The sequence below is a fragment of the Phascolarctos cinereus genome, unplaced genomic scaffold (assembly GCF_003287225.1).
Source record: "Phascolarctos cinereus isolate Bilbo 61053 unplaced genomic scaffold, phaCin_HiC Scaffold_4;HRSCAF=312, whole genome shotgun sequence".
NCBI lineage: Eukaryota > Metazoa > Chordata > Mammalia > Diprotodontia > Phascolarctidae > Phascolarctos > Phascolarctos cinereus.
In genome coordinates, this window is record NW_027555847.1 from 682,608,085 (window position 1) to 682,634,184 (window position 26,100).

The following is a 26,100-nucleotide window of genomic DNA, read 5'->3' on the forward strand; positions in this document are numbered from 1 at the left end:
TCACACAGCATTCTGCATGCCCTGTATTAACTAACCTTCATGACAAACACCATGAGATTGCTATAATAATTAGAGCCATGCAAATGTAAACAGGCTGCCTCTGGAGGGAGGCCTTCAGGCAATGGCTGGATACCCCTTGCCAGGTGTGCTGAACAAGGGGATTCTTGGGCCAGTATGGGTTGGCTTTCTGAAGGCCATTCCAACACAGAAGGTTGTGAGATGGTCTGCCTTAAAGGATGATGAGTTTTCTTATCACTAGAAATGTTCAAACCCAGGAGGCTGGATGATCACAGGATCATCCATCTAGATAGAGCTGGGACCTCCTCTGGGAGATCTCATCTGCTCCCAAACATTATCATACTTCTGTGAAGATGACTCCAAGATGTATATTTTCAGTCCTAATCCTCCTTCCCAAATTCCAGTCCATCACGAAACACCAGGACGTCTCAGCAGCATCTCAGATTCAAGATGACCACGCTGACCCTCACACAAGACACTCCCATCTCTTGATTCCTCACATTTTTACTGGATGTCCCTGTACCTGGAATGCTTTCCCTCTTTACCCCTATCTTCAGTTCCTTCCAGTCCCAGCTGAAATCCCACCTTTTGTAGGAAGCCTTTCCCAGTCTCCCAATTCCAGTGCCCTTCCTCTGCTGATTATTCCTGTTTATCCTATATGTAACTTGTTTGTACATAATTGTTTGCATGCTGTCGCCCTCATTAGACTGTGAGAGCCTCAAGGGCAGGGACTGTCTTCTACCTTCCTTAGCAGTGCCCAGCATATAGCAGGTACTTAATAAACATTTACTGATTGACTGATCCCATGTGTAAAACAGAACTCATTGGAATCAGAGAATCTCAGAGTTGGGAGGCGCCTCAGAGGCCAACATGTCCATCCTGGACTTCCACAAGTATCCCCTCAACATACCCTTCAACTGCTCATTCAGCTATTTCTTGAAGACCTCCAGGAAAGCGAAACATCCTCCCAAGCAAATACCTTTCACTTTAAGGTAACTCGTTTTTAGGACGTTTTTCTTTAGGCAAATTCTAACTTTGCCTTCCTACAACTGCTACCCACTGTGCCTGGACCTGCCCTCTGAGACCAAGCAGAATAAGTCAAAACTCTCACAAATATCACAGCCCCAGTAAGCCTTCTCTTCTATGTGCTAAATATTCCCAGGTCCTTCAACCGCTCCTCATGCAGTATAATAGCAGACACCTTCATCATCCTGACTGCCTTCCTCTGGATATTCCAGGCTCTCAATGTACTTCCTAAAACAGGGTACTCTGAATACAAGTGGTCAGACCAGGGCAGAGGGCAGTGGGCTGACAATTCCCTGGAATTCTCAATGAGGAAGCTGGGAATCAGAGGTCAGGTAGCCCATGGTCACATGGCTAGCAAACTGGCAGAGGCAGGATCCCTGAGCAAAAGCCCCACCCCGAACACTCCTGCTATCCCTCTAGCTCGAAGTGCCTGTCTGGGTTCAAGAGTTCCAGGAGACCGGGATATTCTCCTGAAACCTCTCCTGTGGGCCACTCACCCCACGGGCTCCAGTGAATACTGAAGACTCAGTATGGGCCGCGATTCTCCCCCTAGCCCAAGCCTTCTCCCGACTCCCCATTTCTGCTGAGAGCAGCGCCGTCCTGCCAGTCACCCAGGTTTGAAAGCCTAGGGTCATCCTTGACTCTTCCTTTCCCTTCATCTGACACATTTCAATCATTTTCCAAATCAGACCCATTTCCCTTCACACACCCCTCCTCTCCACTCATGCAGCCACTATCCTTGTGCAGACCTTTATCAGTGTCCCCACCCAGGCTCGTTGGTCGTCTTTCGGCTTCCACTCTCTCTGTCTTCCCTAGAGCCACCAAATTACTATTTCTAACACATAGGTCTAATCGCGTCACTCTCCTTTTAAAATCTTCAAAGGCTCCCTATTGCCCCTAGGAGAAAGTCCAAGGCTGCAATTTAAATTCCTCCTCAATCTGGCTTCCTGCTACCTTTCTGGACTAACTTCATGTTACTTCCCTTCATGCTTTCCAACAAGCTGGCTTACCGATCCCCAATCACAACATGCCGCCTCCCTTCTCCATGCCTGTGCATAGGTGGTCACCGTCTCTCTTCCCCTCCCTGACCCATGCCTGGAAGACATTCCTACCCCAAAGCAGTCCTAGCTTCCTTCAAGGCTCAGCTTGGGTGCCACTTCCTACAAGAAGCCTTTCCTGATGGACCCTAGGAAAGCCCTCTCCCTCATGAAATTACACAGAATTGACTTCTCTACGTGTTGGCTTCCTCCATTAGACTGCAAGCTCCTTGAAGGCACATGCTGTCTTAGGGGCTCCTCTCACTGGGGGGTCTTTGAGCAAAGACACGATGACCACTCGTCGGGCATGGATTGAATTAGATGGTCCCCAAGGTCTCACCTAACTCTTGTGATTCAGTATTGTCTCCCCCCCAGTAGTAAATTCCTTGTATTTCAATTTGGTCTTTTTATCCCCAGTACCTATTACATTACCTTGTACATAGCAGGTGCTTAATAAATGCTGAATTGAATCTAAATCAAGCCCTCACTTTACAAATGAGGAAACAGACTCCAGGTTACTTGGCTGAGGTCAAACAATTTCAATGGCAGACCCTCTGACTTCCACATGCTACCCTGCCTCCTCCTACCTAGCAGGGATGCTATCAATGGAATTACCATCTGGAGTAGAAAGTTGAACTAGTTTTCAAAGATCCCTTTCAACGGGTTTCAATTCAATGGGAGGAAATATGGTAAATACATTTGCAGTCAAGAGATCAGAATTCAAATCCCAGCTCTAATACTGCATGAACCCAACAAATAAACCATCTAACCTTTCAAGGCCTCAGTTTCCCTGTCCAAAAATTAGGAATAATAACACTTGTACTACTTACCTAATGGATTACTATGGGGAAAGTACTTTGTATACCTTACAGTGAGATCAAAATGGGAGTGATTCTTATGAACCTAGGTCAGTCTGACTTAAACGTTTATGCCTCTATTTTCCTTTCTGTGTGCAGTAAAAGTTACTGCTACCTTCAAATTGCCTGGCTTGAGTTTGTTTTGCAACTGTTAACTTCTTACAATGAAGGGAAGAGGGTGGGGAACTGTTAACAGGCACTCCTGGAACCTCAGAGACCATCCAGTCCCGCTCCCACTATGTGACACTCCACTGGCCCAAAGGAGGATGTACATTTCTTTGTGGTGAGGGTGAGCCTTCTTTCTCTTCTTGCATCCATCCCACTGCCCATGAGCTCTAGGTCAGATTTTTCTTCCATGGGGGGATCTAGAAAGGAGTTCAGGAGACAGACTGGAGGAAAGGTCTTAAGTTTTGAGGAATTATTTTAATTACTGAACTGTAGATCATCCTAAGCGTTGAGGCTGTGCCTCCCCTCACCTGCAGCCCACCTGGGAGCTGAACAGAGTGTCTCACCCCTGTGGCATCACCTGCCCTGTGACTAACACCAGGGACACCCAGCCCTGCTCAACAAAGAGCACAGCCCTGAAACGAGCTGCCTGAGTGAGTGATCAGGCTGTGTGACCACCTCTAGAGTGAATGGCCAATTCCCACCCCCACCCTCATGCAGGCAGGATGTTTTCTGTTGGAGGGAACCAGCATCCACACCCATCCGGCCCTATCCAAGGGGTGCCGGACGCAGAGCCTCCCAGGGTGGCAGAAAAAGGCAACAAGGTCAGGACCCATTGACTGCCTTCAAAAGAGAGGTAGCTTGTGATGAAGGCCGATGGGAAAGAGAGTTCTGTGTAGCTAATGGTCTCTCCCTCACCTCTCTTTGCTATTCCTCCTCCTGGAGGACTCTTGTTCAGCCCCAGGGAGGTCTGGGCCAGTTTCACAATGGAGCTGCAGGCCCAAAAGCCATTCTGGAGGCCAAGCAGCTGGCCCTCAGATTAAGGAAGGCATCTTCTCAGGTATCAGCAATGACTCCTTCACAGCTTCCACCAGGTTTGGTTGGGGGAGGAGGCGCCACCGGTCTTGAGCCCATGTCTGGCAACATACAAGGAGACAGGCAGCAGCCAAAACTCCACTCAGGGCAGCTGAAAAGGAAAAAAGTCATAGACTCAGAAAAGGTCAGCACTGGAAAGGATCTTAAAGAAAATCTGGTCCAACCCCATCATTTTACAAAGGATTGAAATAAGGATTGCAGAAAGGTGTCACCTGCCCAATGCCACATGGCAGATTAGTGGTAGGGCCTGCACCTGAACCCATGTCTTTTGACTCCAGGTGTAGAGCTCACCATCTGCCCCACACTACCATCACATCTATCCCCTGGGTCATCCAAAGGACCACCATCGGAGGCACAGGGCAAGTGCACCTTACACTCAGCCCTACTCTGATGCCTTCTGACCCCACGATCCCCAGGGCACACTAGCAAAGGTCACCTTAGGCTCCTAACAGACATTGCTCTGAAGGCTGGGAACTCCCAAGACTCCCAGGGAGGTGGCAGAAGAGGGAGCTGTTCCCATGGGGTAGAGCAGGAAGGAGGGGCTTAGTCCAGGTTTCAAAAATGTAATAGAGGATAAATATAAACAGGGGGCATTAGCCTGCAGGGAGAGCACCCTGGGCACTAATGTGCAGAAGAGCTATAGCTGGTGGGAAAGCCAAGAATGTTTCCAACCAGGATACTTTCCTGGACTTCATATTCTCCAGAAACTTCCTTTGCATTCTGCAAGATGACATCAACTCTGAAATTTACCTTTCCTCAGGCCCCTCTGCCCTGGGGGCCACTTCCTCCCTCTTACAGGAGGTGGGGGGGGGGAGGATAGGAAAGGGACATCAGGGAGCCCCTCCCTGATCTTCCACCAGAGAAGGCTTCGCAGCTTCTACATGTTGGCTTCCTCCAAGAAGAATAAGCATCAGATGGGAATGGCTAATAGAAAGCTGAAACCCAAGCTAAGTAGGGAGATGAGAGAAGGAAAGCACCTGCCTGATTTTAGGTCACCAGGCAGTAGAAGTGGGGATTGAGGGAATGAATGGATGGATGGATGCATGGATGGATGGATGGATGGATGGAAGGCTGAGGCCCTAGTCCTGACCTCTGAGAGACTGTGGCAAACAGGGAAGCTGTCGCAGCCTGGAGAGGTGCAGATATGGGCTAACTGTCAAAGAGGGCCAGAGAATGGAATCAACAAACTGCAGGCCAATAAACAGAACTCTGATGCCTGGGGAAAGTCTAGGGCATGTCAGGAAAGGGACGCTTTGTGAACATTTAGAAAAGGAAGTAAGTGCTGATCACAAGAAGCAGCACTGCTTCATCAATAGGTCACGGCAGACTAATCTTAGCTGCTTTTTAAAAGCTACTAGACTGTTATGGCTTACCCAATATTTAAAAAAAAAAAACATGTCTGACAAGACAAAGTGTCTTGTACCTTGCTTGCGGACAAGACAAAGAGATGTGGCTCAGACGATCACACAGCAAGGTAACCATGGAACTGGCTGAATGGATGGGCCTAAAAAGTAGTTGTTAATGGCTCCATGTAAACTTTGGGAAATCTCTCCAATCAAGCACCCTGGGGGTCTCTGCTTGGGCCTGTGTGATCAGTGCTTTGGATAAAGGCAAAAAAACATGCTTAGCAATTTTGCAGATGGCATAAAGCTGGGAGGGAAAGCTAACCCATCAGATGACAGTCAGGATAGAAAAGACCCTGACAGGCTGGAATGCTGGGCTGAATTTCATAAGAGGAATTTTAAGAGGGATAAATGAAAAGGTTTACACTTGAGCTCAAAATACCAACTTCTCCCGTACAAGATGGGTGAAGCAGGCTTGAGAACGGCAGTTTTAGTGGCCTGAAGGTTTAATGGGACGGCAATGTGCTCCAGTAGCTCCAACAGCTAATGTGATGTCAGATGACATTCAGAGACATCCAAGGTCCCAAGGACGCCTAGGGAGAGCTAGTCTCGTGTCCTCGTGTCAGACCAAATCTGGAGTAGTGACGGCAGCTCTGGGTACCACAGTGAAGGAAAGATACTGACAACCTAGAGTGTCCAGAGAGTAAAAGGCCTGGAAATCGTGACAATAGCTAACATGCATATACTGCTGCTTTAAGGTTTGCACAGTATTCTGCATATTTTGATATTTCATCCTCACAACAACCTTGGTAGGCAGGTGCTGTTATAATCTCCATTCTATAGTTGGGGAAACTGAGGCAGGAAAAGGGTTTTGTTGTTGTTGTTGTCCTAAAGTGCCTTGCCCAGGGTCAACACTGTGAATACGTGTCTGAGCCAGGGTTCAAACTCAAGGCTTCCTTATTTGAAGTCCAGTGTTCTAACCACTTGTGACCTAGCTACCTCAGAAGGATCCACTGAGGAAACCAGAAATGTTCAGCCTAGAAACAAGAAATGCTGGGGCAGACTGGAAGGGCTAGCATGGGATAAGGGACTGAACTTTTTCACTTTCTCCCTGGGGGCAGAAATAAAAGCAATGGACAAAACTTGGAGCAAACCATGCTTAGATGTCAGGAAAGCATTCCCAGCAAGGAGAAGGGGCTGCCCCAAAAGGCGCGTCACCCCTCCGTGGAGGTCTTTAAGCACAGGCTGGATGACTACTTGTTGAGGAGGCTGTGGAACGAGGTTAGATGGCCTGCAAGACTCCTAAGTCACAACACAGACAGAGCAGAGCAGCTGCGCTGCCTGCCCAAGGGGCCTCACCTGCCACCGTGACCAGGCCATACGCGCTTCGTCGTTCTGAAGGTGGGAGGCTTCCACGTGCTGGGGTAGTGGTCTGATCTCCAGGAGTTTGTGTCACCCCTGCAACAGAAGCAGCACCCAAGAGGAGGGATAGCCTTAGCCCCCATGGTCAGCTACAGCTAGAGCTAAAGGGATCGAAGGCTTCCTGCATTTCTCAGCCTGGAGATGCCACCTGAGCAGTACAGGCCAGAGCTAGTCAGATGTGGACACACAGTCACACACACCTCCCCAACTGGAGCTCCCTGCCAGGCCCCTAACTGTGAGACTGGAATGGGAGTCAGCAGCCTCCCCCCACTCCCACCACTGCCTCTGTCCTCCATCATTACTCTACCAACACTTATTGTCTGACTCAGTGCCCATCTCTGCCGGAACAAGACAGTTGGACAGGAAGAGAATCAAAGACTCAGAGAACTTTTGGTTTGGAAAGGCCCTTAGAGAAAATTAAGTGATTTTAAAGAGGACAACATGGAGGGCAAGAAAAGGAAAAGAGGCTGCCCAAGGCCACTAGGCACAGTCATGGCAGACATTTCAAGGACAGTACACCTCACTAGGCTTGGCCCTTCCACCTCTCTCTGGGCCAAGGAAGTCCCTGAAGGAAGCCACAAAGAGATGCCTTATAGCATTCTCTACCCCCTCCCCCCAGCAGAGAAAGAGGTGCCAGGGCGTCTTCAGAGAAACTGTTCCAAAGGCTGAGGACTCCATGTGCTTCCTGGCAGGAGAGAGAGTGATTGCTGGCCCTTGGCCTGGGCAGGAGGAAGGACCATCCAGTCCAGCAGCTGGTGGCCCATCTCTCACAGTGAAGGCTCCTTATAGGATGCACAAGAGGCTATGGCCACCTCAGCCCTCGACCTCCCCACAGCAGAAAAATATCTATACCTGCTGCTACAGGGTGGGGCATCGCAAGGAGGCCATGAAGGTTCCGGACTTGATGGAACCAATATTCTGAAAGCTGACAGAGCAGAGATGCTGCCCATACTCAAGGATACTTACCAGCAGCCATAGTTATCCCACTGGCACTCTGCTTTCCTGAAGGGATGGCACTCCCATTACCTGGGGTGAGAGACACAGCTAAGGTGGTAGCCTGATTGCTGGGAGCTCCTGTTGTCCCTACAATGAAACCTGGTAGCCTCAGGTCAGCAGCCCTGGGGGGACAGGGAGCCTCAGTCCCTACAGAAATCTCCTGTCTTTCACTTTGGGACTTATCTGACTGACTTTTCCACCATGCCTAAGAGAGCTCATTATTGGGAAGACCTCATCATCCTACTGAGGGACTTTACCTCATCACTACCCTCTGTCCCTCTGCTTGGAGGTGGAAGGGGAGCCATGAACTCCAACCATCCCCCCACCCCCCGCCTTAGGGAGAGAGCTCAGCTCAGAACATCTCCTTTCTCATTTGGCTGAACAACTTCGGGACATCTCTGACTGACTTAGCCCCTATATCCCCAAATCAAGTGCTCCTCCTCACCCCCAAGCTTTTCAGCATCCTTTCAGCTTGCCCTATTAGATTATAAATTCCTCGAGGGCACATTTTTCACATCTATATCCTCAGTGCTTAGCACAGTGCCTGGTACATAGGTAGTAGGTGCTTAATAAATGTTTACTATTGACTATGGCTGGCTACATCTGAGACCAAAGAGCCAGTTGCTGGGTGGGGAAATCTACCCTGGTCAGTGTTCTGGAGGGCGTCTCTAACCTTAGGGATGCACCAGAGTCCAGCAGCCTGAGGGACCCAGGCCAGCACTGGCCAGATCTAGATTCCAGGAGAGTCTCTCTCTCAGATGTAATTCTCTCAATTAATGGCCCATGGCACTGAAGCTGGCTGGGATTGGAAGACAACCCACATTTCCTCCGTTTCCCATCATCATTCCACTCAGGCTTTTCTAAGCCACTGTCCAGTCTCTGTCTCCATCTTACCACCAAAGTCAAAGGATGAATCCCACAGGGGCTTCTGAAAGTCTCTCCTTCCTGGGACACCCAAGGCATAAGGCTCTTAAGCTCTCCCTCTCTCTGGTTCTCTAGCTGACTGAAAGCACAATTTGCAAGCACACGTGCACACACATCCCCATGAACACTCACCACAATGAAGTTCGTCATTGCCACTAGCACAGTCTGGGTGTCCATCACACACCCATGTACGTGGGATGCATACTCCTGAAGTACACTGGAACTCCTGCTTGGTGCACAGCAGTGAGGGCACCTTTGAATGGTGCTTCTTGCAGTCCGCAAGCTGTTCATCTGTGCCATTGGGACAATCATTGACTTTGTCACAAAATCGGTATTCAGCCAGGCAGGGAGGTGGGGGGCAGCTGGCCTCTATCCACATGTCAGCACATTCAGGTCCCTCACATCTGACTGGGGAACATGTCTCAGAAGGGCAACGCTTCTCCCCAGGGGCACAAGACTCTGCCCCTGTTCACAGGTAAGAAGAAAGGTTATAGATCACCCTAATGGAAATTAAATTATAGCAGAATCAGGCTACAGGCTAAAGGAATTATGTTGAAAACTGAAATCTTTCCCCCAAGCCTTAGAATGTCACTGCCAGCTGAGAGACAGAGAGAGAGAGACACAGAGACACAGAGACATAGAGAGACAGAGAGAACACTGTGGGGTCCAGGGAAAGGTGGGATGGCCTTAGTGAGTGGAAAGAAGGAGGACTAATACTGGACACTCTTCAGACCACTGTAATCTATACTGATAGAACTAACTGATGGTACCCACTTACTCTGCCCCAAATAGATTTCACTTCCCAGAATTTGTAAAGTGATTAACCCCAGGATTAGTCTACACTATCCTGATAGAAACTTCTACTCCCTTCTCCATAACACAAACGTAATCCTTTACTAGCCTGAGGACAGTTAGCAAACAAACAAGTGTAGCATAAAAAGCTGTGGAGCCAGATAGGGGAAAGGGGTACCTATACAGTCTGGTTCAACTCAGCCCTGCTCCAGGCAAGGTGACCTCCAGCCCACACCATTCCAGGCCTGTACAATCCACTTACGGCAGTGAGTTTCATCTCTGCCATCTGAACAATCCTTGTCACCATCGCACAGCCACTCAGAGGGGATGCAGATGTTACCACCACATGGGAACTCAGAGGGTGGGCATGGCTCCTCAGTGCCTGGGAAACAGGTGAAAAGAAAACCAAGATAACAGGGCATTAACAGGCCAGGCCAAAGCAGCACTGCTGGGATGGCAATGAGACAGAGCACACAAGTGGGGTGAGTGGCAGTCTGATGTGGAATCAAAAGCCCTTGTCTTTGACTCCTGGTTCTACTACATACCAGTTCTAAGCTTTCTTCCTCTTGGATTATCATCTCTAAAATGGCAAGGGGAGGGGGAGGGAGGGAGAAGAGAAGAGAAGCAAGGACAGAATGGATGGCTGGAGGGACAGATAAATAAATAACAAAATAATGTCCTGGGCCTCATTACTTTCTACTAGAACAGCCAGACCTTCATTAATCATAAATAAGTTTGTTGCAAATGTAGAAATATTAATTAATTTATTTTTAGTTTTTAACATTCACTTGCAAAGATTTTGAGTACCAAATTTTCTCCCCATCTTCCCCTTTCCTCCACCCCAAGACAGCGTGCATTCTGAATATCTCTTCCCCTAATCTGCCCTCTCTTCTATCTCCCCATCCCTTTCTCTTATCCTCTTCCCCTTCTATTTTCCTGCAGGACAGGATAGATTTCTATACCCCATTCCTGTATATCTTATTTCCCAGCTACATGTGAAAACAATTTTTAACATTTGTTTTTAAAACTTTGGGTTTCAAATTTTCTCCCTTCCTCCCTCCCCACCCACCTTCATTGAGAAGGCAAGCAACTAGATACAGGTTATACATGTGTAGTCATGCAAAACACTACCATAGTAGTCATGTTGTGGAAAACTAACTATATTTCCCTTCATCCTACCCCAACCCCCCACCCCCATTTATTCTATTCTCTCTTTGACTCTGTCCTTCCTCAGAAGTGTTTGCTTCTGATTACCCCCTCCCCCAATCTGCCCTCCCCTTTATCACCCCCCCATCCCCTTCCCCCCTATTTTCCTGTAGGGTAACATAGATTTCCATACTCAATGGAGTGTGTATGGTATTCCCTCCTTAAGCCAAATCCAATGAGAATCAAATGTAGAAATATTGACAGCAAGGAAGGATTCTTGGGTTTTTTTCCTCCTGGAAGCTGTGTACGCCTTTCTACCTCACCTCTTCCAAAGTTTCTCCTCCTCAAAATTACATAGGCTTTCCCCTTCAGCACAGACCCTCTAAGCTAAATGGCCTATTATGGAGACTTATGAGGGAAATAGCTCACTTGAACTGACTGAGCCTTGGTGGAAGCTTGACCAGCTGAGGCCACTTCAGCATTACTACAAAAGGGGGAAGGATTCCCTGGGGTTGTATGCCATTTCTAGTGGAGGGGCTTGGGGAGGGGGAAGCTGCAGGACCACCTTTCCATGCCAAAGCTAGATGAGCTGCACCAGAACAGAGGGGGCCAGGGTGGTACAGCAAATAGCGTACTATACTTTGAGTCTAAAGAACCTGGCGTCATTCAGATCCTCCCTTGGACACTAGCTGTACAACCACAGGTAAGTCACTTCTCTGTGCCTCAGTTTCTTCAGCTATAAAAAGGGAATAAAATATAGCTATAGCTAACACTTACACAGTGCTTTAAGGTCTGCAAAGCCCTGTACAAATATTATCTCATTTAATCCTGGGAGGGAGGTGTTACTATTATCCCAATTTTACAGGTTAGGAAATTGAACCAGACAGAGGTCAGGTGATTTGCCCAGAGTCCTACAGCTAGTTAGTGTTTGAACTCAGCTCTTCCTGACTCCAGGCTCAGCATTCTATCCACTGCAATACCTAGCTGATAATAATGATAACAGTAACCTCAAACAAATGTTGGACATCTAAAATGAAATACTGTACATAAAAGTATTCTGCAACTATAAAGTGCTCTATAAACATCTGTTTCTGTTATTATTATTATTATTAAAGCTACTGAGATGATGCACCCCAGGGCAGAGAAGAAGATCATCAAACCAATTCACTTTATTGAGGGCTGAATTTAGACTTAGAGGAAACAGGGAAGTTACTTAAGTTCTTGACTTAAATTCAAGGACTGAACTTAACCCCACATTACCATCACATACCACTTCACAAATACCCAGTTACCAGAGTAGCCTTAGTAACCTTTCACACCTGCCCCTTGAACTGTGTGAGAGACTTCCCTGAAGGAAGCAAAGAAGGGGGGCTGCTCATCCCTTATTCTCAGCCTGGTTCCCAGTAGTCACTTTCCATCTCCAAAACTCATGAACTCAGTTGCCCTCATAAAAGCTCTTCGAAGAAACTCTTCCAAATAATGAGAACCCACTGTACTTCCTGGGGGGAGGCGGAACGTACTGGCCCCAGGCTACATATCCTCTCCAACAACCAGGTGCTGTTCCCAAAGTAAGGGGGCCCCAGGGAAACTGGGCAAGGGAACAGGACTAACCCAGCCCTGAACCTTTCCCCTTCTGGGATAACAGGCCCCTGAATATATCCTACAGCCCTGTGCAGTGAAGGGAAGAGTAAAATCAATAAAGGTTTCAGACTTGGTGGAGCCAACAATCAGAGTGCAGGCAGAGCAAAGCCAAGCCAAGCTACCAGCTGCAGTGATTAGTCCATTTGTTTTCTGAATGGACAGGACCCTCATTACCTGGTTTGGGAGACACAGCTAATAAGGTGTTGTGGCCTCCAAGAGTTTCCATGACCACTGAAATGGAACCAGCCCCAGCTCAGCAACCCTCAGGGAAATGGGAGTCTTAGCCCCTATACCTGACACATCTGAGCTAATGCTCCGAGGCTTAGACTACCAGCACTGGAGATCTCACAGTCTCAAGATGACCCAGAGGCTACCCAACCTGAGGGACCCACGCCAGGGCCCCTCGACAAACTAAAGTTCTTTTCTTGGTATCAGAAGAAGCCAGGGAGTGGAGGTTGCATCCCACCCTGTCAGCTCTTCATTTTCTATCCTGCCTCCTCACCACCTGAAATCTCATCACCATGCAGACTAACTCAGAACTTCCTTATCTCCCTTAGCCACTCCCTGGACTAGAGTGCCATAGAGGCAGTACAATAAACTCCTCAAAAGGCCTCCCTTTATAGAGGGCTTGGAACTTTACAATTAATAAATGTTTACTGTCCACTGTTACTGTCACACAACCACCCCTACCTTCTCTGTCTCCCGCCTTTATTCCACCTAAGCACACAGTCTCATCCACCAAATCTCCTCTCCCAGCCACCAAGGAGAACCACAGGATGGATCACACAGGGACTCCTTCCCACTGGGATCTCAGCAGAGGACTCTAGGCTAAACTGAAAGGGGATAAGTGCATGCATACATACATGCACATACACGCACATTCGGGTGCACACACTCTTCTCTGTCACCATATCGCTGGAACAGATATCATATACCCAGCAAGGAAGGAAGCAAGGAAGCTCCACAAAACAGTGTTAGGCCTGAAAGGGACCTTAGAGAATTTCTATTCCAACTCCTCCATTTTACAGAGAAAGCAAATAAGGCTCTATTTGTTCAAGATTACCCACTGAGTTCATCACAGAGCTGGGGCTTGAACCCAGGCTTTCTGACTTCCTGTACAGGGCTCTTTCCAAAGATATTTCATGAGTTTAGGTCTTGTCTTCCCACTACAAGTCTCTTACATTAACAAAATATCTCCAAAGTGCTATTTAAACAGTTACCTCCATTTCTTCAGCATTTGCTCATTATTTCCTCAGTCACCTTCAGTTTTGCCAAGCCAAATGTTATCTCCTCACCATGGTCTAGCCTGACCTCTCTGGAGCCTTCGAAGATATCTCCAGTCCAGGGAGGGACCCCAGACTTCTCTAACTCTGATTATATTGAGACACTATACTCTTTATGTACAGTGTCTCCTTTTTCTAATTGTATGACCAGAAGGCAGGGCCCAGACATTCTCCCCTATGCTCAGGATATCTCAAACAACTGAATAAAGGTAGGTCATAAAACCCATGGCCCAGGGTAGCAGCAGCCCAAAAACTTTATTGCAGAGAAAACAGGTGCAACTTTTAAGCCCAAAAGGCAGTTGTAGCTGTCAAACAAAATAATTTTTGAGGCTAGTAAAACTGATAGGTGTGGGGAGGGGGAACAGTAAAAAGCAAACTAACACTGAGGAGCCAACAATTCCCAGTTCTTTAGGAGTGGCACCAAGAGAAGTGTAGGAAGGCTTCCCCTCCTCAAAAAGCCTTTTCCTTCCTAGCCCTGTTTCTCCCTCTGTAAAAGCAGGGTTAGACTAGGTGATCTCTAACAGCTCCTCCAGTTTTGACATGATTCTTCACCCCAGCCATCCCAGAGTGTGCATTCTTCCACGTGCTTTTTCTTCCATTAGACTTCCATTAACTCCTTGAGGGCAGGAGCTGTCTTTTGCCTCTTTTTCTATCCCCAGAGCTTAACACAGTGCCTGGTACACAGTAGGTGCTTAATAAATGTTTCTTTAATTTAATTGAATGGAATTTTCCCCGGGTCTGAGAGGCTTTTAGGAGCATTAGACAGCAGAAGCATAGCACCCCTCAGAGACCACCCAGTTCAAACCCACTCCTCTTACAGAGGACAGTGGAAATCAGGTCACAGAGCTCTCCAAGGTCACAGAGACAGTCAATGACTGCGCCTGTACTGTGATTGCCGGCCGAACTTTGGGAATGCCTCTCTTTCCAACAGGCCTGAGTTTCCTAGGAAAGAGGGACAGTTTAAGCTGGAATGACCATCCTCCTCACCTTTTCTATTTTCTAGAATCCTTAGGGCAACAGCTTTCTTCAAGGCTGAAGTCAGTTGCCCCTTCTCCCAAGAGAAGCCTTTCCAGATTCTTCCAGTGATTCTCAAACTATCTAGGATTTACTTATCTGTGTACATGCAGAATATAAGCCCCTTGAGGGCAGGGGCTGTCGGGTTCCATTTTTGCCCTTGGACCCCTGTAACAGGGCCTTACACCCGTAGGCACTTAATAACTGTTAAGATGAAGGGGGGATGTGAGGAGGAAGGCTGGGCTGACGTCAGTAAGCTGGCCAGACATAAGACACACAATTAACAAAGGGACAGGGTAAGGACGAGCAAACAGGGGCACCCCCTGCCAGGCTTCTGGAGCGTGGCCCCAGGTGGAAGCTCAAGAGACAGATCTGAGCTCTCATGAGGAGGAACCACCTAACAGGGCTCTCCCAAAGCAGGGGCTCCCGAGGGATGGGGAAGCCCAAAGCCCAAAGATGACTGCTGGGGTTGGGGGCCGGCAGGAAGGAAGCGCCTGAAGCCTTCGGAAGGGAGAGGCTCCCCAGTGACCAGCTGAGTCACCCACCGCGAGTCCCTTCACCTCTCTGTGCCTCAGTTTCCCAAAGCGTACAATAGAGGCCATGGACCAGATGACCATAAGGTTAATTAGGTCCAGCCCTTTTCATCGGAGCAGGGTTTCAGTGCCGGCTGGGGGATGGTCACAAGGCTCTTCGCTGCCTAGGCCCGCGACCTCCCCGGCCTCCTCCCAGTCTGCACAGAGCCGCGAGCAGCAGAAGCTTCCCGGCCATGTGAAGGCGCGGGGGGAGTGACCCTGACTGACGGGCGCGAGGGCCAATAGCGGGCTGCGGCGGGACAGGCGAGGGCCGGTGCGGGGGCGGGACCCGACAGGCGCCGAAAGAACGTCCCCCCCCAGCGAGAAATGAGACGGGGGGGGGGAAAGAGGAAGGGGCTGAAGGACGGGGTCCGACTCACCTTCTCGGCGGGCTAGGCTCCGGGGCTGTGCCGGGGTCGAAGGCAGGCTGAGGCCAGAGCTCGCTGCAGTCCCGCCAGAAGCAGCGGCAATAGCCGCAGCAGCGCACGCGCCATTTCCCTGCGCCTGATCGACTGACCAGCAGACCTGAGTTTACTCCTCTCTTCGTCCCCAGCGGACAGCACACGCACGCGCCCCCATCTGCGACCCGCCGGGACGAGCGGGAGGAAGAGCGCGTGCGCAGCTGTCGCGCCCCGCGCCTGATACCTAGCGGTCAAGTCTCCCTGAGCGCCCCTTTACCGTGGTGCGCATGCGCTCCCGTACTAGCCCTGGCTCTACTCCATGTGGTTTCTGGCTCGCAGCAGCAGGGCTCACCCCTCACCCACCACCACCTCTGCAGGACTCGGGGCGGGGCTGCACGTCCCCCTTTCACCTGGAAAGGCAGGGGCCCAAGGCCAACAAAGTTTCGAGCCACCTCCTCGTGCAGCAGCCCTCGCTCACCCAGGCTCCACCAGAGCTCAGTGCATCACGAGAGCACGAGATGGGGAGCGGGGAGACTTGAATCAGTCCCGGGCAATTCTCCCTCAGAGCCTCAGCTTTACTACCTAGCTCAAAAAGCAGTTTGAGAGGCAGCGAGGTGGCGCAGTGCATAGAGCACCGGCCCTGAAGTCAGGACGACCTGAGTTCAAATTCAGCCTCAGACCAAACACTTGACACTTACTAGCTGTGTGACCCTAGGCAAGTCACATAACCCCAATTGCCTTTAAAAAAAGTGGTTTTGGGGTCAGGGGTGGGGGAAATCTCCTAAAGACAGCACACAGAAAGAAAAGTTATTTGTGTTACCCTACCCTGCCTCCACGTGACCACTGAGGTAACAAGTTTGGGCTTCAGTGTGAATTTTGTCTTGACACTTACTAGCTGTATGACCCTGGGCACTAACTTAATCTCAGCTTCAATTTCTCCATCACGGGCATAACAGTTCCTGCCTTATGCATAGCAAATAAGACAATGTATGTTACGACTTTTGCAAACTTTAAAATGTCATATAAATACTGGCTAATATTATTGCCATGAGGTATCAGAGAACATTAGTGGAGGATTTGGGAAACTGGGTGGCCCCCATGGAAAAATCGCTGGACCTGGAATCAAGAAGACCTGAGTTCAAATGCAGCTTCAGTCACTAGATCTGTGAAACTGGGCAAGTCATTTAACCTGTTTGCCTCAGTCTCAACTGTAAATCCGTGATCATAATAGCTCCTATCTCCCAGGGTTGTTTGAAGGATAAAGTGAGGTATTTGTAAAGCATTTCTTAATCCTTAAAGGGCTATATGAGTGCTAGCTATTATTCTTAAAGGCACCCCCCCACCCCCAGCTGCTGTTGCCAAGTCCAGCCACGCTGGAAAGCCTTCCAGTATGAGCTCAGTTTAGTCTGAGGACTAAACATGTCTCTCTCCTACTCAAAACTTTTCAGGAGCTCCCAGCTGCCTTTAGATAAAATACAAACTCCTAATCTTGGCATTCAAACTACTTTTTCCAGCCCATCAATCAATAAACATTAAGCTTCTACTACATGCTAGGCACATATTACACCCTCCCACCTTCATACACTATGGGTTATCTTATTCTCTCCCCATCTCTGATGGAAGAGGCAAACTCCATGAAGGCAGGCACTGGTTTTTGCTTTTTGTTTGTGTAGGTTGAATACCAAACCAAACTGGCCTGATAGTGGTTCCCCAAACATTCTACCTCATCTCCCTACCTGCGTGTAGGATGATACCATTGCCTGGAATGTACTCGATGGCTTATCCACTTTTGGAATCCTAAGCTTCTGTCAAAGCCCAACTCAAAAGATCCCTTCCCCACCCCCACTGTTTGTACTCCCTCCCTCCCAAAGTCACCTGGTTGTTCCTCCAACCCCTAGTAGAAAGATAAGCTCCTTGAAGACACCTATTTTCCTTTTGTCTCAGTACCCCCACCACCTGTCACACTGCCATACATATAGTCAATGAACATTAACAGCATAGCTACTAACTGTGCAGTTACCATCATGTATGAGTCTTCAAACTTCTACATTAAAATAGGGCCCTCATACTCCAGAACTTATTCAGTTCAGCCACATTCATATGACAGCTCCCACAAATGGCCACCCCAGACTCTGCTTGACAACCTCCAAAGATGGTGACCTTTCCTCCACTTTATGAGACAGCTTATCTAAATTCTGAACAGCTCCTTATAGTGAATTGTACTTCGCTACTCCATACTATTTCACCACTCCTAGTTCTGCCCTCTGGGCCCAAGGAGTAAATCTGCTCCCTCTTTTCTATGACAGCTCTTCAGGATGTGAAGACAGTACTCACACATACCTAAAAGTTAAATAGGGCAGGACCTTCAACTGCTCTCTGTGTGATTTTTTTTGAATTCCCACAAACCTCCCCATAGCTATAGTCTGAATATGCTCCAGCTTGCAATGCAATTCAACAAATATCTATTAGCATTTATTTTTTTAGCCTGAACCTGTCACGTTACTGGCAGAGGAACTCCCTCTACCAATTCAAATTTATCAATATTCTTCAATTAGAGTTCCCTGGAGCCCAAAGAGGTCAAGTGACTTATTTGCCCAGAGTCATAGTGCTAATATATGTTAGAGGTAGGACTTGAACCCAGCTCTTCCTGACTCAAAGGGCCAGTTCCTTACTGGCTATGCTTCAAGCACAGGCAATGCCATGAGAATGTGGCCTAGAACTATTATGTAGTATTCAAGCATACCTCTATTTGGTTTGCAAACACACCCACACCCACACACCCAGTTCTGAGGGCACCAGAAATACTGTTAAGCTCTATGATTTAGGGTCAAGAAGTCTGGATGCCATGGCCAGCTTTATCACTTACTAACAATGGCTTTCAGACAAGTCACCTAACCTTGTGAGCCAATTCTTTCCAGATGTATAAAAACCTTCAGTATTGTCCATCTAATAGGAATGTGGTGAGGAGGGAGGGAGGGAGAGGGAGAGGGAGGGAGGGAGGGAGAGGGGGAGAGAGAGAGAAACAGAGACAGAGAGAGACAGAGAGACAGAGAGAGAGACAGAGACAGAGATGTAAAGTATTTTGCAAGCCCCAGAGAAGCATTCCCTATGATGATGGTGAGGAGGATTTTCTTACATGTCCACCACTGACTCATATGAAAAGCAGGCAATGAGATGTGGTAAAAAGAGCTCTAGATTAGGAGTCAGGAAACCTGGGCTCTAGTCTTGGTTATGCTTCTGACACTTCCGAATGAGGGAAAGACTTTGGGCAGCTCTTTCTCTCTGCCTAGATCTCAGTATCTCCATCTGTAAAATAACCTCATTTGCACTAGATGCTCTCTTCTCCCTAGCTCTGACATAATGACAGCTAACATTGACATCATGCTTTAAGGTTTGCAAAGTGATTTACAACTATTATCTCATTTGATCCTCATCATAACCCTAGAGGTGAGTGCTATTATTATCCCCATCATACAGATGAGGAAACTGATGCTGGAAGATGTTAAATGACTTGCCCAGGGTCACACAGCTAGGAGTTTCTGAGGCCAGAATTCAACTCAGGTGTTCTGACTCCAAGTCCCACACTCTATCTGCTGTGCTGCCTAGCTATCCTATTCTAGGATCCACAAATTTCAGAGATGACAGTTCCCAGACAATAGTTAACAATCCGTGTCTTTACACTGGAATTCAAGCAATTCAAATGAATCAAATAAAAATGCAAAAAATACCAGAGGTCAGTGTATTTATCATGTATTAGGATATATGCTTCTCCCCTACCCCAAGATAAAATATTATGATATAATGTTCACTGTGTGATCCTCCTTGATGCCTCTGCGGCTGAGCTCGTGACTTCAAGTCAGTCCCCTAAAGACACAATCTCTCAGCATCTGCAAGTCCATCTTCCCATGTCCATTTCACAAATATGGTTCATCCTTTGACAGTTCCCACTTTTTCAAGGGGGGTCCTGGTATCATTGGCTTTTTCCCAGAAGTTGTCATAGTCTCATTTGAACTAGAGAAAAAAGACAGTTTTAGAGAGGATCTAATTTATAAAAGATTTTAAAAACAGACAGCACACAAGCGACCATATTTGGGTAAGGAGACAAGCAGCTTGGGAGATTTCCATTTCTAGAACAGGAAGTACAATCACTAAATTCAATTCAACATACTTGTACTATAACCTCCCTGTGTGAAGAAAACTGATCAATGCTAATAGAGCTCTAAAGTCTAAATGAGACAAACATTGTCCTTGTCCTCTGAGATCTTGGAAACTGGGGGGCAGCGTGAGAGTGGGGTGTAGTTTCTACTTTCATAAACAGGTTTAAATGAGGCAGCTGAACATGGTAGAAGAGTTAGTATCTAACAATTATGTGACCTGACACCACTGTGAGCTGCTATACTCCAACCTGTGTAAAAAGAAGAATCAATTTCCCTATTTTTAAAATATGATCTAGGTTGTCGATTGTTACAAAATGGTTAATGAAAAAGGTTGAAGTAGGGTGGGATTACATTACAGGAGTTCTGAAAAACAGGCAATGACTTGTCAGCCCCATGGTGCTTCTTCCCAGTTACACGTTGGTCATTTTCATTACAGGCTTCCTTCCACCTACAGAAGGATTCTAGTCTAGCTGATTAAAGAAAAAACAGGGTCTCCAGGACTCAGTACTACAACCTCCCTTGAGGGATGGTGGAATACAGTGGAAAAAGCAGTAGAATAGAAATGAGGAGCCCTGGCTCTTCCAATAACTTACCACGGGCACGTCTTCCTCTTTCCTGGCCTAACTTTGGAGAGTCTCAGGATGGGAGTCTTATATGCAGAACAGCAAGGAGGCCAGTGAACATCACTAGGTTACTATCTCACTCTAAGCCCACTTTCTCCCCTGTAAAGTGGGAATAATGCCTACTCACCAACCTCAGAGTCACTGTGAGGATTCAAGTCATCAGTTATTATAGGATCAAACAAGGGGTAAAAGGACTTTGAAAACTATGAGGTGCTCTATGAAATGCAAAAAAAAAAACCCAAAACACCAAAAAACAAAAAACTAGTATCTCCAGAATCTCAGCATTAGAAAGGAGCTCAGAGAGCTTCTAGGCCAACCCCTGCCAGAACAAGGATATCCAGAAAAGTAATGACTCCACCTCTCCCTGAAGATTGTAATGAGGGAAAGGCCTGACTCTCAAAGCAATCCATTTCACTTTAAAACACCTGTCATGGCTCAGAAATTCTTCTTGACATTTAGGCTGAATCTGCCTCTCACCAATTTCTAGCCTATGTCCCCAGTTTTGCCCTGTAGGGCCAAGCAGAATGAGCCCCAGGTTATCACAAGACAGCTTTTGCAATCTCAAGACAATTATCAAGGCCCCTCTAAATCTTCTTTTGTCCAAGCTAAACACCCCAGTTTCTTTAATTGATTCTTGTGAGGTATGCTACTGGTAAACAAGAGCATGAAGAAAAGTGAGAAAAGACGGGAAAAAAAAACACAGCCTGCCTGAAAGATGAATGAGGTCAAAGAGTAGTTGGTGAGGTCAGACTGTCTTACATTACAAAATTTTTAAAATCAGCAAGGGAGTTGGCAAATTTAGGTTCATACACATGAAATCTGGGGTAGGAGAAGGTAGTATGACATAATGCCCTGGGTAACTCTGGGTACCTCCATCTTGATGACCCTCATTGTCCTCATCTAGGATACCTTTCTCCCAGGGTTGTGAGGATTAAATGCTTCACAAATCTTGAAGCAATGGGTAAATATGAGCCACGTAGAGAAGAACCTGGGCAGGGTCATCTAGTTCTGAGAGGACCCTGAGCGTCCCTCAGAGAAGACTTACCTCTTACCAGGAAGACCAGACTCTAAAACTTTCACAGTAGACATTATGACTGAAGGAGGAGAGGCTTGTCGACGTCCATCACGAGTACAATAGTAATTGTTTGAAAACTTATGGCTAGGACCCACTGGCAGCTTAGGAGGTGGCTGAGTTCTAAAGAAAATAATACACTTGAATTGTCAGTTATAATCTGCTAGCAACAGCTCTCACATGTATCTGTCAATGTCAATCCTATGTCTCTACACTTTTTAAATTTTAATAAGCATTTATTAAGCACCTACTATATGCTAGGCATTATACTAAGGCATCTGTACGTTATCTCATCCTCCACACAACCCTGGTTGGTAGGTACCATTATCATCCCTATTTTACAATGAGAAGACTGAGGCAAACTGAGGTCATGTGACTTGCCTAGTGTCATGAAGCTGGTAAGGCTAAATTAGAACTCAGTCTTGCTGCCTAGGTGCCTTGGAGTGCCTGACAGATATCCAGGGCAAAATAAAGAAGGGGAGCTGACCCACTGCACAGCGAAATCATGTTCTTCATTATTCTTGCTGCTGACCAGCTGAGTTGAGCTTTCTTCTATCTGGAAAGGTTTACAGACAAAGAATCACAGAATTTCAGGTGGAAAGGAACCTGAGAAGGCCTCCGGTCCTCCCAGGAAGCATTAAGTGCCAAGAAGTCTTTTCATACTGAGCCCCAAATCTGCCTCTGTAGCTCCCTCCCCACTAACCCAAATTCGGCTCTCTGAAGCCAAACCAAAGAAGTCTGGGCCCTCGTCCTCCACATCTTCTCCAAGTCAAACACGCCCAGCTCTTCCCATGTCCCTTCATATGTAGCGCTTTCTAGTCCCTGGTCCTGCATTTCCTCTACTTTGCCAACATTCTGCCTGAAATGTGTTGCTTAGAAGAGAACACAGTACCCCAGCCCTTAAATCCGACGCACCGTTGCCAGCTCAGGAAATCAGGCTCTTTGGCAAGGGTCCCATATTTTCTCTCCATTGAGGATTTTATGAATTATTTTGCTTCTAAGTACAGGATTTCGTTTGATTCTTCTGGACAGGAATTATTACCCCCATTTTCTAGATAGAGAAACTAAGGCCCAGATGACTTCAGCTGCAGTAACAAGGCTTAACTCCTAATTCTTAGTCCAGTGTTCTTGATGTGAAAAGAATGAACAAAAGCCTTCACAGCATTTATAGCTTTATCTGCTAACTACAAAATGGCTTACAATTTAGAGCTGGAAGGACCTTAGACACGACCCAGCCCAGCTTCTTCACTTCCCTAATGAGTCTCCTCTAATAATAATAGTAATAATAGCTAGCATTTACATAGTGATTTAAAGCTTGCAAAGGGCTTTTACAAATATCATGTGATTTCATAAGAACTCTCACCTGACAGATGAGGAAACTAAACAGACAGAGGTGAAGTGACTTGTCCTAGGTCATACAGCTAGCAAGTGTCTGAGAGAATTTGAAATCACATCTTTCTGACTTGAGGATTTAATAATAGCTGGCACTTATTTAATGCTTTAAGATTTGCAAAGAGCTTTACAAATATCTCATTTGGTGCTTAAAACAACTCTGTCAAGTAGGTGCCATCATCCTCATTTTACAGTTGAGGAAAATGATGCACAGAAGTTAAGTGGCTTGTCACAAAGCTAATATATGAGGCTGGATTTGAACTCAAGTCTTCCTAGCTCCAGATCTAACATTCTATCCACTTTGCCACCTCTAAGGCGCTTCCTTGAGGGAAGACTTTATTTTTTTTTTAATTTTTAATTTATTTATTTTTAGTCTTCAAATTTACTTCCATAAGATTTTGAGTTTTAAATTTTCTCCCCTCCCATTCCCCCTCCCCACCTCTCCCCCCCATACAATTTGATATAGGCTCTACACATACATTTAAGTTAAGCATATTTTCCCATTAGTCATGATGTAAAGAAAATTAGAAATAATGGGAGGAATCCCAAGAATGAAGCAATAAAACAAATCAAAGGAAAAGGAGAGCAAATAGTACCCTTCCATCTGTATTCAGACTCCATAATTCTTTTCTGGGTGTGGATAGCAATCTCCATCATGAATCTTTTGTAGTTGTCTTAGATTCTTTACTTATTGTGAAGAGCCAAGTCTATCAAAGTCAGTTATTCCATAATGTGGCTGTTATTGTGTACAATGTTCTCTTGGCTCTGCTCACTTCACTCAGCATCAGACCATACAAGTCTTTCCAGGTTTTTCTGAAGTCAGCCTGTTCATCATTTCTTATAACACAATAGTATCCCATTATATTCATATACCCCAACTTGTTCAGCCATTCCCCAACTGATGGGCATCCCCTCAATTTCCAGTTCTTTGCCAACACAAAAAGAGCTGCTATGAATATTTTTGTACATGTGAGTCTCTTTCCCATTTTTGTGATCTCTTTGGGATACAGAACTAGGGTATATACAATTTTACAGCCCTTTGGGCATCGCCCCAAATTGCTCTCCAGAATGGTTGGATCATTTCACAACTCCACTAACATCGTATTAGTGTTACAATTTTCCCACATCTTCTCCAACATTTACCATTTTCCCGTTTTGTCATGTTAGCCAATCTGATAGGTGTGATGTGGCAGCTCAGAGTCATTTTGATTTGCATTTCTCTAATCAATGGTGATTTAGAACATTTGTTCATATGATTATAGACAGCTTTAGTTTATCCTTTAACCATTTATCACTTAGGGAATGACTTGTATTCTTATAAATTTGACTTAGCTCTGTACATATTTTAGAAATGAGGCCTTTATCAGAGACATTGGTTGTAAAAATTATTTCCCAGTTTTCTGCTCAAGGGAAGACTTTAAGAAGGAGTGAATGATGCCTAAGATCATAAAAGTGAGAAGTAGCCAAGTCCTCTCATGAAAAATACGAAGACTTTTTTATTATAATGAGTCATCCTCTCCTACCCTATAGCCAGGAGCTTCAACTAAGACATTAAACTGCATCTTGATATTTTCATTTTTTCTTTTGAATATCAAGTTATCCATGAAGGAATCTTCTATTACTATATAAATAATATAAAAATAGGAAACACCTTACTGAAAGAATATTTGAGTCTGTGTTTTGTTTTACCAAGACAAATTTTTTTTTTGTAATCAACACACAAAAGACAAAGATCTTGTATTCTCTTCATTTCTCAGTCAATTAGGTAACCAGGAAGGTGCAAAAGCAGAGTGAAAGGTAGAAAGAGTAATAGCTCTGAGGTCAAATCCCATCCCTCAGGCTTACTGCCAGTATAACCTTGGACAAGTCAGTTATTCTCCAAAATTCTCACAGAGCTGTCTGGATAAAATAAGACAAAAAATAAAATAAAAGCATACAGAAAATAGTAATGGGGGGGTGGTGGGGAATATGGAATCATCATTATTTTCCTTTCCTTTTTGTTCTCCCTTCTTCCCTCCCACTTTTCTTCCTTTCCTCTCCTGTCTAAACCTTAGGCAAATTTCCTGACAGACAGAGCTACAAAAATTGCTGACCTCACAGCTAGACAAAGAAAGAAGTGATAGGAATTGGAAGAGAGAGTAGTAAACCTGCTCACCTCTTAGCTATCTCCTGGTAACGTAACTGCAATTTCACTTGGAGATTACGCTGTGAAGAAGAGAAAACGATGAGAAAACAGCAGGGACCACAGGATAAGTACAAAGGAATATATAGCTTGGATGTGCCAGGCGAGTTTAATCGAGGGTATATCTCAGGGCAGGAGGACGTAATGAGGATAGAGGCACACTCTGGAGCAAGAGATGAAGTACCTCCAAGAGGTAGGTGTACACCATAAGTTAGAAGGTAGAGATTGGGATGAGGTCATATCCAAGAGAAAAGGAGAAAGAGGTTACAGCTAAAAGAAAGAGCAAGGGAGAAGAGCAGGATTGGAGTCTATGGTAAATCTGAGGTAAAAAGCCCTGGGAGGAATAAGCGTATCCCTAGGCATAGGGAGAAGTGGAATGTACAGGAGGGAGGGTATGGAGAGCAGGAACAGTGGTAGAACAGGAGCCTAGAACAGGGATGTGGATGCACTGGAGAGGAGTAAAGTAAGGTACCACGGAGGAAGTGGAGGTCAGAGTTTGGCCTAAGTACAGAGTCAAAGGTGTAGGGATATAATTATGAGGTTGGAGGTGGGACCAGTGACAAAGGACCTAAGGGTGCCGAGGTTCAGGGTCAGGAGTGAGGGATGGACAGAGGGGTCAGACAGGGACCGCAGACAGGGACAGCGGTGTAGGACATGGAGTCAAAGGTAGGGGAGACGAGGCCTTAGGGTTAGACATTGGGCTGCTGAGGATGAGGGCAGAAACAGGGGTGCTCGACGAGGAGCGGGGCCAGAGACAGCGGCAGGAACGGGGGTGCAGGAGGAGGGACAAGGTTAAAGGTTGGGCTGCAGCGGGAGGGCCACAGGTCAGGAGAGGACAGAAACGAGGCTGGGGGCGGGGTTATAGGCCAGGTGGTGCAGGTACAGGTAAAGGGCGGGGGGGGGCAGGGGATACACAGGAGGAATACGGGGGTGTGAGTCCGTCAGGTCTCCGTCCCCAGCGTCATCCTATCGTGCCCTCGTCCCTAGGGTCGTCGCCGTACCCCGGAGGCCGCATTCCGGAGCCACTGGATGAGGCCAGTGGCCGACGCCATGTTGTATCCGGGCTGAAGGGCAACAACTGCAGCCGCAAAGGCTGCTGGGAAGGGAGGGAGGGACCGCGAGCGCCGTGGTCTCGCGAGCGCCGGAGGCGGGACTTGAGGA

The 26,100-nt window shown here is 46.9% G+C and overlaps 2 protein-coding genes across 2 annotated transcripts; both read right to left on the reverse strand.

Moving 5' to 3' along the window:
* Positions 1-3,341: 3,341 nt before the first annotated feature.
* CD320 (CD320 molecule) lies at positions 3,342-16,028 on the reverse strand. The gene is given in 7 exon segments (XM_078154203.1): positions 3,342-4,070; positions 6,682-6,780; positions 7,711-7,827; positions 8,797-9,129; positions 9,719-9,838; positions 15,493-15,546; positions 15,549-16,028. Coding segments are annotated over 7 exon segments (933 nt in total). The 5' UTR covers positions 15,607-16,028; the 3' UTR covers positions 3,342-3,918.
* A 3,219-nt stretch (positions 16,029-19,247) lies between these two features.
* NDUFA7 (NADH:ubiquinone oxidoreductase subunit A7) lies at positions 19,248-26,052 on the reverse strand. The gene is made up of 4 exons (XM_020978124.2): positions 25,941-26,052; positions 24,913-24,962; positions 21,339-21,488; positions 19,248-19,524 (listed from the first exon to the last, which is right to left on the reverse strand). The coding sequence occupies exons 1-4, from the start codon at positions 25,989-25,991 to the stop codon at positions 19,428-19,430; spliced, it is 348 nt and encodes a 115-aa protein (XP_020833783.1). The 5' UTR covers positions 25,992-26,052; the 3' UTR covers positions 19,248-19,427.
* Between the last annotated feature and the right edge of the window lie 48 nt (positions 26,053-26,100).

Coding starts and splice junctions, on each gene's coding strand:
- NDUFA7 (XM_020978124.2), bottom strand. CDS start 25,991: ATGGCGTCGGCCACTGGCCTCATCCAGTGGCTCCGGAATGCGGCCTCC. Junction 21,489..24,912: donor TACCAGGAGATAGCTAAGAG/GTGAGCAGGTTT, acceptor TATTTTCTTTAG/AACTCAGCCACCTCCTAAGC. Junction 19,525..21,338: donor TCTGGTCTTCCTGGTAAGAG/GTAAGTCTTCTC, acceptor TTTTTTCTCTAG/TTCAAATGAGACTATGACAA.